The sequence below is a fragment of the Pelodiscus sinensis genome, chromosome 29 (genome assembly GCF_052426305.1).
Source record: "Pelodiscus sinensis isolate ZL-2025 chromosome 29, ASM5242630v1, whole genome shotgun sequence".
Lineage (NCBI taxonomy): Eukaryota > Metazoa > Chordata > Testudines > Trionychidae > Pelodiscus > Pelodiscus sinensis.
In genome coordinates this window covers 8309756-8324822 of record NC_143080.1, presented here as the reverse complement: position 1 = coordinate 8324822, position 15067 = coordinate 8309756, and the positions used below count along the sequence as shown (strand labels likewise).

General features: G+C 46.4%; 1 protein-coding gene across 2 annotated transcripts in view; it reads left to right on the top strand.

The window, feature by feature from the left end:
• Window positions 1-15067, top strand: part of DUSP3 (dual specificity phosphatase 3) — a 51253-nt gene that overhangs the window by 11035 nt on the left and 25151 nt on the right. For both annotated transcript variants that reach the window (XM_014574902.3, XM_006125712.4), the window contains exon 2: window positions 12725-12951. In XM_014574902.3, the coding sequence (XP_014430388.1) occupies window positions 12725-12951 (227 nt within the window). The remainder of the gene's footprint in view (window positions 1-12724; window positions 12952-15067) is intronic.

Below are 15067 nucleotides of genomic sequence, written 5' to 3'. Positions count from 1 at the left end.
GGCATGTCTAAGGTTTTCCTATTACATGTATTAATATTTGAGAGCCAGACTTCCTGTATCTTAGGGCAACAGGATATGAATGTGGATGTGATTAGAGCCCCATGCAGATTCAAAATTAGTATCTGCAGCTGTCGGTGATTTTCAAACATGCTCTGTGGATGCAGATATCTGCAGATTTGCAAGGCTATAGATTTGAGGGTATATTTTTTTCCTTGCAATGAACTGCAGTCAAGAATCTTAACAAACAATCCTCAAATGCATCCAAAGCATTTTAAAGAGTAATTGATGTAGAGTCAGGCTGGGAGCAGATCTTGTGGTGTGATGGCATAAAATTGTAAATGCACAGAACGCTCTTCAGCCTATTGGTTTGTGTGTTTGCATTTCCCCCTCCTCCAGCCCTGTTCTGACATAGACCATTTATCTGATTAAAAAAAACCAAACAAAACCGCAGAAACCTGTGTCCTGTGAAAAATTTCTGTTCTATCGAAAAGGCAGCAAATCTTGCATATGCCACAGCATCACGTCTGCACTGCTGGCAGAGAAACTCTGTTGTATTTCAAACCGTGTTTTGGAAACCTATAAGCCCTTCAGGCCCCAGCTCCAGAATATGTATTAGGTAATGAGATCTTGCTAAGGAAGGAGGAGGCTTTGTCTACACTTAGCAGTTTAAAGCACAACGCGGCTTCCAGTGCGGTAGTCTGGTTCACACTGGTGCTACAGTTCTGACCCAGTCACTATAACCCCTCCTCGTATGGGACCCGCTCCAAACCCCTAATCATTTTAGTTGCCCTTTTCTGAACTCTTTCCAAGGCCAAAATATCTTTTTTGAGGTGAGGAGACCACATCTGTACATAGTATTCAAGATGTGGGCGTACCATAGTTTTATACAGGGGCAGTAAGATATTCTGGGTCTTATTTTCTATCCCTTTCTTAATAATTCCTAGCAACCTATTTGCCTTTTTGACCGCCGCTGCACACTGCGTGGAAGTTTTCAGAGAACTGTCCACGATAATGCCAAGATCTCTTTCCTGATTTGTCGTAGCCAAATTAGCCCCCATCATACTGTACGTATAGTTGGGGTTATTTTTCCCGATGTGCATTACTTTACACTTATCCACATTAAATTTCATTTGCCATTTTGTTGCCCAATCACTCAGTTTGGTGAGATCTTCTTGGAGTCCCTCACAGTCTGCTTCTGTCTTGACTATCCTAAACAGTTTGGTATCATCTGCAAACTTTACTACCTCACTGCTTACCCCTTTCTCCAGATCATTTATGAATAAGTTGAAAAGAATTGGTCCCAGGACTGACCCTTGGGGGACACAACTAGTTACCCCTCTCCATTCTGAAAATTTACCATTTATTGCTACCCTTTGTTTCCTGTCTTTTCATAGAATCATAGAATAATAGGACTGGAAGGGACCTCGAGAGGTCATCGAGTCCAGCCCCCCGCCCTCAAGGCAGGACCAAGCTCCGTCTACACCATCCCTGACAGATGTCTATCTAACCTGTTCTTAAATATCTCCAGAGAGGGAGATTCCACCACCTCCCTTGGCAATTTATTCCAATATTTGACCACCCTGACAGTTAGGAATTTTTTCCTAATGTCCAATCTAAACCTCCCCTGCTGCACTTTAAGCCCATTACTCCTTGTCCTGTCTTCAGTAACCAAGAGGAACAAAATTTCTCCTTCCTCCTTGTGACACCCTTTTAGATATTTGAAAACCGCTGTCATGTCCCCCCTTAATCTTCTTTTTTCCAAACTAAACAAGCCCAGTTCATGAAGCCTGGCTTCATAGGTCATGTTCTCTAAACCTTTAATCATTCTTGTCGCTCTTCATGTACCCTTTCCAATTTCTCCACATCTTTCTTGAAATGTGGCGCCCAGAACTGGACACAGTACTCCAGCTGAGGCCTAACTAGTGCAGAGTAGAGCGGCAGAATGACTTCACGAGTTTTGCTTACAACACATCTGTTGATACAACCTAGAATCATATTTGCTTTTTTTGCAACAGCATCACACTGTTGACTCATATTCAACTTGTGGTCCACTATGACCCCTAGATCTCTTTCCGCCATGCTCCTTCCTAGACAGTCGCTTCCCATCTTGTATGTATGGAACTGATTGTTCCTTCCTAAGTGGAGCACTTTGCATTTCTCTTTATTAAACCTCATCCTGTTTACCTTTGACCATTTCTCTAACTTGCTAAGGTCATTTTGAATTATGTCCCTATCCTCCAAAGAAGTTGCAACCCCACCCAGTTTGGTATCATCTGCAAACTTAATAAGCGTACTCTCTATCCCAATATCTACATCATTGATGAAGATATTGAACAGTACGGGTCCCAAAACAGACCCTTGCGGAACCAGTTCTCAATCCAAGAAAGGACCTTCCCTCTTATCCCATGGCCCTGTAATTTACACAAGAGCCTTTGGTGAGGGACCTTGTCAAAGGCTTTCTGAAAATCTAAGTATACTATATCTACTGGATCCCCCTTGTCCGCATGTTTGTTAAGCCCTTCAAAGAACTCTAATAGATTAGTAAGACAGGATTTCCTTTTACAGAAATCATGTTGACTTTTGTCCAACAAATTATTTTCTTCTACATGCTTCACAATTTTATTCTTTACTATTGTTTCAACTAATTTGCCCGGTACTGAAGTTAGACTTACCGGTCTGTAATTGCCAGGATCGCCTCTAGAGCCCTTTTTAAATATTGGTGTCATGTTGGCTACCTTCCAGTCATTAGGTACGGAAGCCGATTTAAGGGATAGGTTACAAACCACAGATAATAGCTCAGCAATTTCCCATTTGAGTTTTTTTAGAACCCTTGGATGAATGCCATCCGATCCTGGAGATTTGTTAACATTACGTTTTTCTATTTGTTCCAAAACCTCCTCTAATGACACTTCAATCCGGGACAGTTCCTCAGATTCATCACCCACAAAGGACGGTGCAGATTCGGGAATCTCCCCAACATCCTCAGCCGTGAAGACTGAAGCAAAGAAATCATTTAGTTTCTCTGCAATGGCTTTATCGTCCTTGATTGCTCCTTTTATAGCTCGATCATCTAGGGGACCCACATGTTTTTTAGCAGGCTTCCTGCTTCTAATGTACTTAAAAAACTTTTTGTTATTTCTTTTTGAGTTTTTGGCTAGCTGTTCCTCAAAATCTTTTTTTGCTTTTCTTATTACATTTTTACACTTGATTTGACAGTGTTTATGTTCCTTTCTATTTATCTCACTAGGATTGGACTTCCAATTCTTAAAAGATACCTTTTTGTCCCTCACTGCTTCTTTTACATGGCGGTTAAGCCACGGTGACACTGTTTTAGGTCTCTTGCTATGTTTTTTAATTTGGGGTATACATTTAAGTTGGGCCTCTATTATGGTGTCTTTAAAAAGTTTCCATGGAGCTTTCAGGGATTTGGCTCTAGTCACTGTGCCTTTTAATTTCTGTTTAACTAACCTCATTTTTGTGTAATTCCCCTTTTTGAAATTAAATGCTAGGGTGCTGGTCTGCTGGAAATGCATGTGCATTTCCGAGAATGCCACCAAAGAGGTCCTGGATTTCAGTCTCTTTCCTAGCAGCCTAAATTTGGCTTCCAGGACAACTCTCCTACCCTTCCCTATGTCATTGGTACCGACATGTACCACGACCACCGGTTCCTCCCCAGCACTACACATAAGTCTATCTAGATGCCTCGAGAGATCTGCAGCCTTTGCACCAGGCAGGCAAGTGACCATACGGTTCTCTCGGTCATCACAAATCCAACTATCTATGTTTCTAACGATCAAATCACCCACTACTAACACCTGCCTCTTCCTAACTAGCATCCCCTCCTCCTCAGAGGTATCCTCAGTGCAAGAGGATACCGCAACATCCTCTGGGAGGATGGTCCCAACTACGGCATGGTTTCCCTCTGCTTCCATTGAATGCCCTGTTCCCTTGAGACTTTCATCCTCCTTAAGAGCACTGGGGCTCTCAGACTGGAGGTGGGACAGTACTACAGTGTCCCGGAAAGTCTCATCAACATAGCTCTCTACTTCCCTTAGCTCCTCCAGTTCAGCCACCCTGGCCTTCAAAGCCCAAACTCGGTCTCTGAGGGTCAGGAGCTCCTTGCAACGGGTGCACACATACGCCACCCGCCTACAGGGCAGGTAGTCATACATGTGACACTCGATGCAATAAACAGGATAGCCCCCACTCTGCTGCTGGGCTTCTGTCTCCATTTTTCTAATGAATAAGTTTAAGTATAAACTGGGATTCTTTTTAAAACTCTGGAATATAGATTATTCTAAGAGTTATGTTTTAAAGAAGGTCAGAAGTCACTAGTGCCCTCTAAACTTCCCCTCTCCAAACTCCCTCTCCAAACTCCCTGTTAGCTGTTCCTGTTTGCAAGTTCTCTGGTCGCTGAGTCACAGGCTTATATAGCTCTGCTAGCCCCTCCCCCTGACTGAGGCTCAGCCAATTAACAGAGGCTTCTAGATTTCAAACCTTTTAGAAGCTCCTTCAAACCAACCAACCAACCAAACAGACAAACATTAGCTCAGCACACAGCAAATAACTCCCCCACACACAAACACACACTCCAGACAGCCACTTACCACAAGGGTCCCGTTTTTACTCCTCTTTTACCTGGAGAACTCCCTCTCCAAACTCCCTGTTAGCTGTTCCTGTTTGCAAGTACTTCTCATCAAAGATACGGTGACTCCAGCTATGCAATTTACATATCTGGAGTTGGGTATCTTGCATCAATTTTCTCCACCAGCGCAGACCAAATTCATGGTGCCCACCTGAGTGGGGGAATTTTAGAAAATACTTGCTCCTTCATGAGGAGCTTGAGGTACACTTTAGTTTACTCTGCATTTGTTATACCTATGTAGCAAGTGTATGTATTTTGGCCTGTCATCCGACTGCGAAGATAGATGAGTTGTTTAATGGCTGCCTACTAGTTATGGGTGAGAGTTAACCTTTTGTTGGTGTGCATCACCCATTAAGGTGGTTAACCTTTCACATTCCTTGTATGACAATCCCAATAAAAATTGACTTGTGCCGTCTCTGGGGGGCACAGATAGGTACAGTGGAGAAGTGATTAGTGAATTATGCCTTCTCGCAAGGCTTGGACTGTGACTCTTTATTGCTTGGATCGGATGTCACATTACAATCTTACTTAGGACTATTTACCATTAACGGCTGCCATATGGGCCTGGGATTCTGTGGAAGGTAAAAGCGATCTATGTTTGGAAGAAAGTCCCTCTCACGTAACATCTGTACTAGTGGTGCAGGGCCAGCACAGGGAGAGTTCTGTATTCACAGCGCCAAAGATTCCATGCGCTGCTTCGGGGAAAAGCAGCCGGTCCTGCCCTCTTTTCTCAGAGCCCATCTCCCGGGACAATTAATGGAAAAGGAGGAAGTGGGATTTCTGGGATTGTTTGAAAATTGAATTGTTTGCTTTGCAATAGGCAGAGGCCAAGCTTTGCTCTGTGATTCCACTGTGTGAACTGATAAAAACCTTAGGTGGGACTCCATGGAACTCAGTTACTGTGCAGGGAGTAGAGGCTGGTGTCTACTGTTATTCCTAGACTCATGGGCTGTGTGTGTCTACACTGGCCAGTTATTCCAGAAAATCAGCCGCTTTTCCGGAATAACTTGCCAGCTGTCTACACTGGCCGCCTGAATTTCCGGAAAAGCACTGACGATCTAATGTAAAATCATCAGTGATTTTCCGGAAAAACTATGCTGCTCCCGTTCGGGCAAAAGTCTTTTTCCGGAAAACTGTTCTGGAAAAGGGCCAGTGTAGATAGACAGCAGAGATTTCTTTTCTGCAAAAAAGCCCCGAAAGCGAAAATGACGATTGGGGCTTTTTTGCGGAAAAGCGCGTCTAGATTGGCACGGACGCTTTCCCGCAAAAAGTGCTTTTCCGGAAAAGCATCCTGCCAATCTAGATGCGCTTTTCCGAAAATGTTTTAACGGAAAACTTTTCCGTTAAAAGAATTTCCGGAAAATCAGGCCAGTGTAGACGTAGCCATGCAATTACATAATATTGGAACTGTAAGGTACCTCAAGAGGCCATCTAGTCCAGTCTCCTGCCCTCATGACAGGATCAAGCGATGTCTGGATGAGGGGTTCCCAGCCTTTGGTCTGCGGACCCCTGGTGGTCCGTGACGGTACTGCAGGGGGCCCTCAGGAAGTTTAGGAAAGGAACGGAAAAGTTCGGATTGGGCCCACTGCGGGACTGGGACTTTCCACCGGGTGATTCACACCCCGGGGCTCGTCGTTCGTGACCGGCTGCATGCATGCTGAGGGATGGGATCTTGATACCCCAGGAGGCACCATCTGTCCTCCTGCCACTAGCTGCGCTGTCATTTACGCTCCAGTCCTCTCCCTCCCCTCCCAGTTCCATAGTGGGACCAGTCCTTTCTTTTTTTTTCTCCCCCAGGGTTCCGTGCCCGGCCAAGGGTGGAGAGCCTGGGCAGGGGCCACAAGAGCCCCCTTGCCGTATCCTCCGTGGATGGGCAGGGAACGGAGGAGTTGGGAGCTGAGGAAGCAATGCGGACCAAGGGACATGCTGGCCTCTGCTTCCCGTTGCTCCCCTTCGGGGTCCGTAAAATTTTAACTGATTGAAAAAGGGGTCTGTATGTGCAAAAACTGATCTAGATCATCCCTGACAGATGTCTAGCCAACCTGCTCTTAAATATCTCCAGTGATGGACATTCCACAAGCTCCCTAACTAATTTATTAATTACTTAGTCTAGGGGTGGGGAACCTCAGGCTCCCAGCTGGCCTGGATCCGGCCCGTGGGGCTCAAGGCTTCCCTCCAGCATTGGGGAGCTTGCATTGGCACTCCAGCCCCTGCACCGTGGGTCTGGAGCACACAAAATCTACGAGCCTGCGCCCCTAGACTCAGGTGTACCCGGACAATTGTGAAAGTTGGTTTTTGTTTTTTGCTTCTCTCTTGTGTACGTTCCCCAACTGGTTTTTCTGTGGGTCAGCGGCCCCTGACCCCTAAAAGCTCCCCTACCCCTTAGTCTGTCATTTCCAGACCCCAGAGTTCCTGCTGTCCTTAAAACTCTTGTTCCTTCAGCACCCGAAGAACTTCCCTCAGTATCAGGTAGGAGATGAAAGGACCAGGCCTGTGAACATTTTTCCCTTTGCCCTTTGTTTTCGTAGCATTTACTGCTCTGTTCCAAGTAGAATTCCCTTGGCGTTGATGTACATCCCTTGGCGCGGCTGTTATCCTGCCAGACAGAAAAATTAGCCAGCTTTGGGTTTGGTTAATAGACAAAAGTCTTTCAAATGACTTGGCCCGTTGCCGTGATTATTGGGCACACATGGCGTAGCAGGCAGAAAAATTTGCTCACAGATGAGGACTCAACTGCAGTGTGCGCTCATTGGAAAGGGGAAGAGTTGCAGGGGAAAAGGGGAAGATTTAGATGGACAACGTCTAGCATTTTATTACCTGGTGACTGAGCAAATTTCTGGGGAACCTCAATGTCCAGAGCGTGGGTTCAGTTTGGATGCAACCTGCGAATTCCAATGTTATGTATCTGCTGAGATTTCTAATAAAAAGGCGTCCGTCCAAAAGCTGTGCCAGCCCTTAGAAACCCATCCAAAAAGAGATGTGTTTGCTTATCTAAAGTTCACCCCCTATTCCTACCTCTCGAGTCTGCCAAATGAGGCTGGAGCTCTTGAGGGAAGCTGATTTCCCATCCAAATTGTGCTTCCCAGCTGGAAACACGGGGAAAGCTGATTTTTTTCACTGTAGGTCAGCTGTTTTGGTTCCAGTCTTGGGTGGGACTTGGGAAAACAAATGCAGAAAAATGGGGCAGCTGCATAAGGGAGGCCTGGGAAAGGTTTAAACCCCTGAATATGTGGTTTGATTTTCCAAAAGCAGGGGAAGATTTTGGGCTTATTTAGTCAGCAGAAGAGAAGAGTGAGGGGGGATTTGATAGCAGCCTTCAGCTACCTGAGGGGAAGTTCCAAAGAGAATGGAGAGAGGCTGTTTTCAGTAGTGACGGATGGCAGAACAAGGATCAAAGGTCTTAAGTAACGGTGGGGGAGGTCTAGTTTGAATATTAGGAAAAACTATCTCACTAGGAGAGTGGTGAAGTACTGGGATGGGTTCCCTAAGGAGGGGGTGGACTCTCCATCCCTAGAGGTTTTTAAGTCTCGGCTTGACAAAGCCCTGGCTGGGGTGATTGAGTTGGGGTTGGTCCTGCTTTGGGCAGGAGGTTGGACTCGATGACTCCAGTCCTAGGATTCTATGATTCTAAGATTTGGGGTGGAGGGTGCTGGCGGTTTCTGATTCCCTCTTGTGACGGCGCGTTGGGGTTTCCCATCTCCTGCACCCCTGTAGTGGCACAAACAGACTCCACCAGCCGGCAGAATAGAGGGAGTTTATTGCTTCTCCAGGATACAGCCCAGCACCGATGTAACCCGGTTACAGGGCTAGGCCTGTGATGCCTCAGCCCCCCTTGAGATGGGGGAGACTGGGCCCCTAAATCCCAGCCCCCTTGCTCAGGCTGCTTCCTCCATGATTCCAGACAGAAACTGCCTCTCTTCCAGCCCTGCCCCCCAGACAGCGGTTGGTCTCCGCCTTCCTCCCTTTGTCTCTGTCCCTGGGAGGCGACCTGTCGGACAGGTTGTGAGACCCTTCCTTGGTGACTCATCCGCTGTCCTGTTGGGCCGTGTTACAAATAGCCGCCAATGGAGGACACCCACTGCCCAAGCCCAGCAACCAGCAAGGCACCCCCATACCACACTGGGTTATAGAGCAGACCGCACGCCCTCCCACATCACACCTCTGCACTGCTTTGCCAATCCCAGTTCCAGAGCAGAGAGCAGAGCATGGTCGTGATAGCGTCATGGTCACTCGTGTTGCTATGAAGAGGGGCCTTTGCTCTTTGTACCAACTGGAGGGATTTTATAGGTCATGTGTCTTCATTCCCTCATGTAATGCTTGGAGATAATTAAGCCTGGAGGCTGGGAACGCATGTACCATCATGCCCAGGGCTGTGCCTGACGGGGACAGTTTTCTGGCCAGTCCCAGATGGAAATGTTTTTCCAGGCTTGTTTTGGTTTTGTGTGTGTGTGTTGCGGGAGATGTGTGTGTGTGAGGGGGAGTTGGTATCTGGTAGAACAGAGGAGTCCGAAAGGACGTGCCAAGCTCTGGACTGACTTCTACAGCCTGTGAACAATGAGGTCAATACTTCAGAATGTTTCCATTTTCCTAAAACAATAGGCTCCCTTTTACTCGGGTTCGTCTTTAGCCAGCTGCGGGTTTCAGCTGAGACTGAGAGCAGGGGGCTGGCTCTGCAAGATTGGTACTTCGGCACATCTCAGACGCGTCATAGCTCTGGAAGCCCTTGCTGGGGTCCTTCTGGGCAGGGGGCTGTGGGTGTGAGGGGTGGAGGAGTCAGGCCATGGGCTTGGGGATGTGGGGGGCGAAGGGCAGGGATCTGAGGATGTGGGAGTGTAGGAGTTGGGGTATGGGGGCGGGGAGGAGGAGCTCAGGGCAGGAGGTGGGGGTGCAGGAGTCAGGGCAGAGGGTTGGAAGGTGTGTGGTGGGTGCTCAGGGGAGGGTATGGGTGTTCAGGGTAGGAGGCGGGGGCAGCTGGAAGCTGCTCCACAGGGCTGGCCGGGTGCTCAGTGGCTCTCTGGGGCTGTTGAGGTGGAAGAGGTGTGTTTGCATGCTGCTCCCTGTGGTCTAACTCTCCCTACTATCACAGCCCACCCTTTCTGTATGACGAGAAACAATCACATTCCAGGCACTCCCCATTGTCCTGGCACAGCCAAACCCTGCCCTTTGCTTTAGGTTATGACAAGAGGAAGCTGCACAGCAAATTTGATGGTGCTAGCTCGTACGGTTTAGGAGGAGTTCGTGGCTTTGTCTAGACTACATGCCTCTGTCGGCAGAGGCATGTAGATTAGACACATAGGCAAAGGCAAATGAAGCCGCGATTTAAATGATCGCGGCTTCATTTACATTTACATGGCTGCCGCGCTGAGCCGACAAACAGCTGATCAGCTGTTTGTCGGCTCGCCGCTAGTCTGGACATTCCTGTCGACATCAAAGCCCTTTGTCGGCAGCCCTGGTAAACCTCATTCCACGAGGAATAACGGGGCTGCCGACAAAGGGCTTTGATGTCGACGGGGGGAACGTCCAGACTAGCGTGCGAGCCGACAAACAGCTGATCAGCTGTTTGTCGGCTCAGCGCGGCAGCCATGTAAATGTAAATGAAGCCGCGATCATTTAAATCGTGGCTTCATTTGCCTTTGCCTATGTGTCTAATCTACATGCCTCTGCCGACAGAGGCATGTAGTCTAGACACAGCCCTTGAGCAAACAGACTCACAGATGGATGGATGGACGGACAGACGCACAAACTCTCAAATATATAGTCGATATGGGGCAAAGGATTGATCCTTTTGTGATTCTGTAGGCGATGCGTTTGGAGGTGGAGGAATAAATACCCAGAACAGTCCTCTTGAGTTTTTTTCAGTCTGAAAGGAAGAACCTAAGCCATTTCAAGGTGTTTCCATCCTCCCCTGCAGGTTCTTGGAGTTAGGACGAGGGTATTTGGTCACCAGCCGTGTCAGAGGCCACAGAAAGGATGAGTGCGAATAGAATTTCTTTGCCTTTGGGCCATCCTATAAAGCAGAAAACCCACAGAAAAAAAAATCAATCGTGGGTCACACACAAGTAAAAAGCAACTTAATTGAATTTTGATTTTTTTTTTTAGAGAGAAATTTAAAATGTTTGGTTCACCTGCGAAAAGGTGTCGGGAGCATATTGGATCACAAACTACATATTAGAATAGTGATAGAAATGTAGCCGTGTTAGTCTGGGGTAGTTGAAGCAAAATGCAGGACATGTAGCACTTTAAAGACTAACATGAGCTTTCGTGGGCCAGACCCACTTCCTCAGATCAAACTACATATTAGTCACTTCAGGGGGTAGCCAAGTTAGTCTGTACAGGATAATCTTAAAAACAACAAAAGGTCTGGTAGCACTTTATAGACTAACAAAACATGTAGATGGTATCATGATTTTTCGTGGGCTGTGTCCATGAAAGCTCATGAGCCCATCTACATGTTTTGTTAGTTTATAAAGTGCTACCAGACCTTTGGTTGTAAATATTAGTCATCAGTGTTGCAAAAAAAAAAAAAAAAAAAAAAAGAAGAACATCATCATCATTCTGGGGTATATTAGCCACGAGACATAATTCTTCCTCTCTCTTCTGTGTGCTGATGTGCTGTATTGTGTCCAGTTCTGGGCATCACAACTCAGGCAAGATGTGGACAAATTAGAGAGTCAGAGGGGAAGCAACAAAAATGATTAAAAGTCTAGAAAACATGACTTGTGTGGGAATATTGAAAAAAAATGGGTTTGTTGATTCTGGAGAAGAAAAGGCTAAGGGAGGACATGATTTTGGGTTTCAAACACACAAAAGGTTGTTATAAAGAGGAGGGAGAAAAATAGTTCTCCTTAACCCGTGAGGATAGGACAAGAAGCAATGGGCTTAAATTGCAGCAAAGGTGATTTAGGATGGACATTAGGGAAAGCGTTCTAACTCTAAGAGTCGTTAAGCACTGGGACAAAATTACCAAGGGCAGCTTTAGAATCTCCATGATTGGAGATTTTTACAAACAAGTTAGATGTGCATCTCTTGGGGGCAGTCTAGGTAATACTTAGTCCTACCTCAGTGCAGGGGACTGAACTAAATGACCTTTTCAGTCCTGCATTTCTGTGAGCAACAGGGAGTGTTGTTATAGCCAGAGCCATTCCGAATTCATGGTCCGTTTTGGTAAATTTCATGGTTGTAGGATTTTTTAAATGGTAATTATTCGTAGGTTAGCTATTTAAATCTTAAATTGTATAATGGTGTAATTGTAGGGGTCCTAACCCAAAAAAGAATTGTGGAAGTGGTCTCCAGGTTATTATTGGGGGGGGGGGAAGCAGTACTGTTACTCTTACTTCTGCACTGTTGCTGGCAATGGAGCTGGGCAGCCAGAAAGAGGTGGCTGCTGGCCAGAAGCCCAGCTCTGAAAGCAGAGCCGCTGCCAGCAGCAGCACAGAAGACAGGATGACACAGTATGGTATTGCCACCCTTACTTCTGCACTGCTGCTGGTGGCGGGGCTGCCTTCTGAGTGGGGGGCTAAGAGCAGCAGCTGCTGGCCAGTAGCCCAGCTCTGAAGGAAGAGCCCTTGCCAGCAGCAGTGCAGAAGGAAGGCTGCATGGTATAGTATTGCCACCCGTATTTCTACACTGCTTCCTGTAGTACTGGGGGCTTGGTCAGCAGCTGCCACTTTCCAGCCACCCAGCTCTGAAGGCAGCAGCACAGAAGTAAGGGTGGCATGGTATGGTATTGCCACCATTAGTTCTGCACTGCTGCTGGCGGGAAGATGCCTGGCCAACAATCGCTTTCCCGTTGCCCAGCTAAAATAACCTTGCAGCCTCCCTACCGCTCTCTTTTGGGCCAGATCCCTAATTTGCGAAATGCTGGTCTCTCCCATTAAATCTGGAGTGTATAGGGTAAAACCAACAGAATTCACAGGGGGAGACCAGATTTCATGGTCTATGACATGTTCTTCATAACTGTGAATTTGGTAGAATCCAATTTATAGATTCTGAGGGCACCGGAAAATGCTGAGTATTTGGCCTTGGAGGATGCGATTTGCTAAGCCCCTGTTGTCTTCTTGATACATTTTTGCTTTCCAGATTCATAGCCAAGAATATCATGAGGTTACAGCGCCTGGGCATAACCCATATCCTGAATGCAGCTGAAGGAAAATCCTTCATGCATGTGAACACCAATGCAGAGTTCTACGAAGGCACCGGCATCACCTACCACGGCATTAAAGCGAACGACACCCAAGAATTTAACCTCAGCCGCTATTTTGAGGAGGCAGCTGATTTTATTGACAGCGCGCTGTCCCAGAAGGATGGTAAGACATCTCCAAGAGTTTCTCTCTGCCTTGTTTTCTAGCCAGTCAATTAATTTACTGGCAATTTGTTCTGTTGTTTGACATATTCCTATTTTTCTTTCCTCGGTTTTCCAGTGGAACAGAAACCCTGGCCCTGAGATCAGGACTTAGGTTTCTTGGTGATGTGTTTAGGGCAGGTGAATAAACAGTGAAGAATTTGCTTTTCAGCTAACTGCCCCCTCCCCATGTATGAAATAATGGAAAACGGCCGCAGCTGTGGGGTTTATTGGGGAAGAGTAAAACCACTGGGGCATCTTGGCAATGAAAGAGTAAAGGAACATAATACTGGAAATGCTGTGCGAGGAAGAAAGGCGTTAGTATTTTCTGGACGTATTAGTGGATCAGAGTGGAAAATCTGGGAAGTACAGTAATGCAGAATCCCAGCATGATTCAAAACAGTAAAACCATAAACCAAAGTCAGGATGGACATTGCAAATGCAATGTGCAAACCACAAGCTAATTTTGGAGCTACAGATTAAATGCAAATAACACGTGGAAGGATGGGTAATTTCTTAGCATAGGGCAGATTGTGGGCCCAGTTTGGAGCAGCTGATGCTTTGGAATGGGCCACCGATTTTTTTTATTTACTTACTATCATGGTTATTATTTTTGTATTGTTTCCGGAGTCTGGACATTGGATATATCTGGTCCTAGAAATCTGGATAAAAAATAATCGATTACCCCAGCATCGGGCATTGGGCTCCTATGTATTTTTGAAAATCCCACTAGCCATCTAAATGCCTAAATCCTTCTATTTCTTTCTTCCTCTAGGCAGCGGGGTAATGGGTGTATTATTTTTTACATGATGTAAATCAGTGATGCTCAAACTTTTTTAATTTGCGACCCCCAGCGGAAAAAAAACAAAAAACCACACCCCATGCTGGCCCCTTTAATTTCGAGCGTGGTCTGCTCCCCTGCCACTCCTCTTGCCCCCACTGTGCATACGCGCACACCAAGCTGGGAAAACAAAATGGCAGCCAGCCCAGCATTGCGACCCCCCCCCCCCCAGGAGGACAGCCACCCCTGATGTAAATGACTGAGGGAATTCTCTGGTCTTCTGACATTAGGCAAGGTTTCACACAAAGGCAACTAAAATCAGTTAAATTGCGATCTGTACGTTCCCCTCTGTCCCCAGACAGTCCATTCTGAGCCTCTGTTTCCTTGGTAAACAGCCCTATTTGCACAAGGCTCAAAGGGAAATCCTTTTTTTTTTTTTTTAAAGGATTTGTCTTTAAATACATGGTCCCTACTCTTTGTGAGTGACTAAACCTCATTCGCTCAGTGGTAAGAAGCTCACTTAGGGCATGTCTACACTAGGAAACTATTTTGAAATAACGAAATTCGACTTAATTCCCGATTTTACAAAATCGAAATAGCGTGTCCCAACTACGGGAAGCCTCAAAATTAGTCTGAGGCAGGCTCTGTTAATTTAAACGCGCTGCCTTGACTTAGCGCCCCGGGATGCACTCTGGGGAGTAATTACTTCGAATGTCTCTGGGGAGTAGTTATTTCAAAATAGTGGCACCGGGGTGCCTATGTCCACTCTACTGCTATTTCGAAATAATGACAGGTGGAAACTCTCTTAACGGGGATTCTCTGGTCCGGCAAATCATAGAATCATAGAATACTAGGACTGGAAGGGACCTCGAGAGGTCATCGTGTCCAGTCCCCTGCCCTCATGGCAGGACCAAATACTGTCTAGACCATCCCTGATAGACATTTATCTAACCTACTCTTAAATGTCTCCACAGATGGAGATTCCACAACCTCCTTGGACAATTTATTCCAGTGTTTGACTACCCTGACAGTTAGGAACTTTTTCCTAATGTCCAACATAAACCTCCCTTGCTGCAGTTTAAGCCCATTGCTTCTTGTTCTATCCCCAGAGGCCAAGATGAACAGGTTTTCTCCCTCCTCCTTATGACACCCTTTTAGATACCTGAAAACTGCTCTCATGTCCTCCCTCAGTCTTCTCTTTTCTAAACTAAACAAACCTAATTCCTTCAGCCTTCCCTCATAGCTCATGTTCTCTAGACCTTTAATCATTCTTGTTGCTCTTCTCTGGACCCTCTCCAAT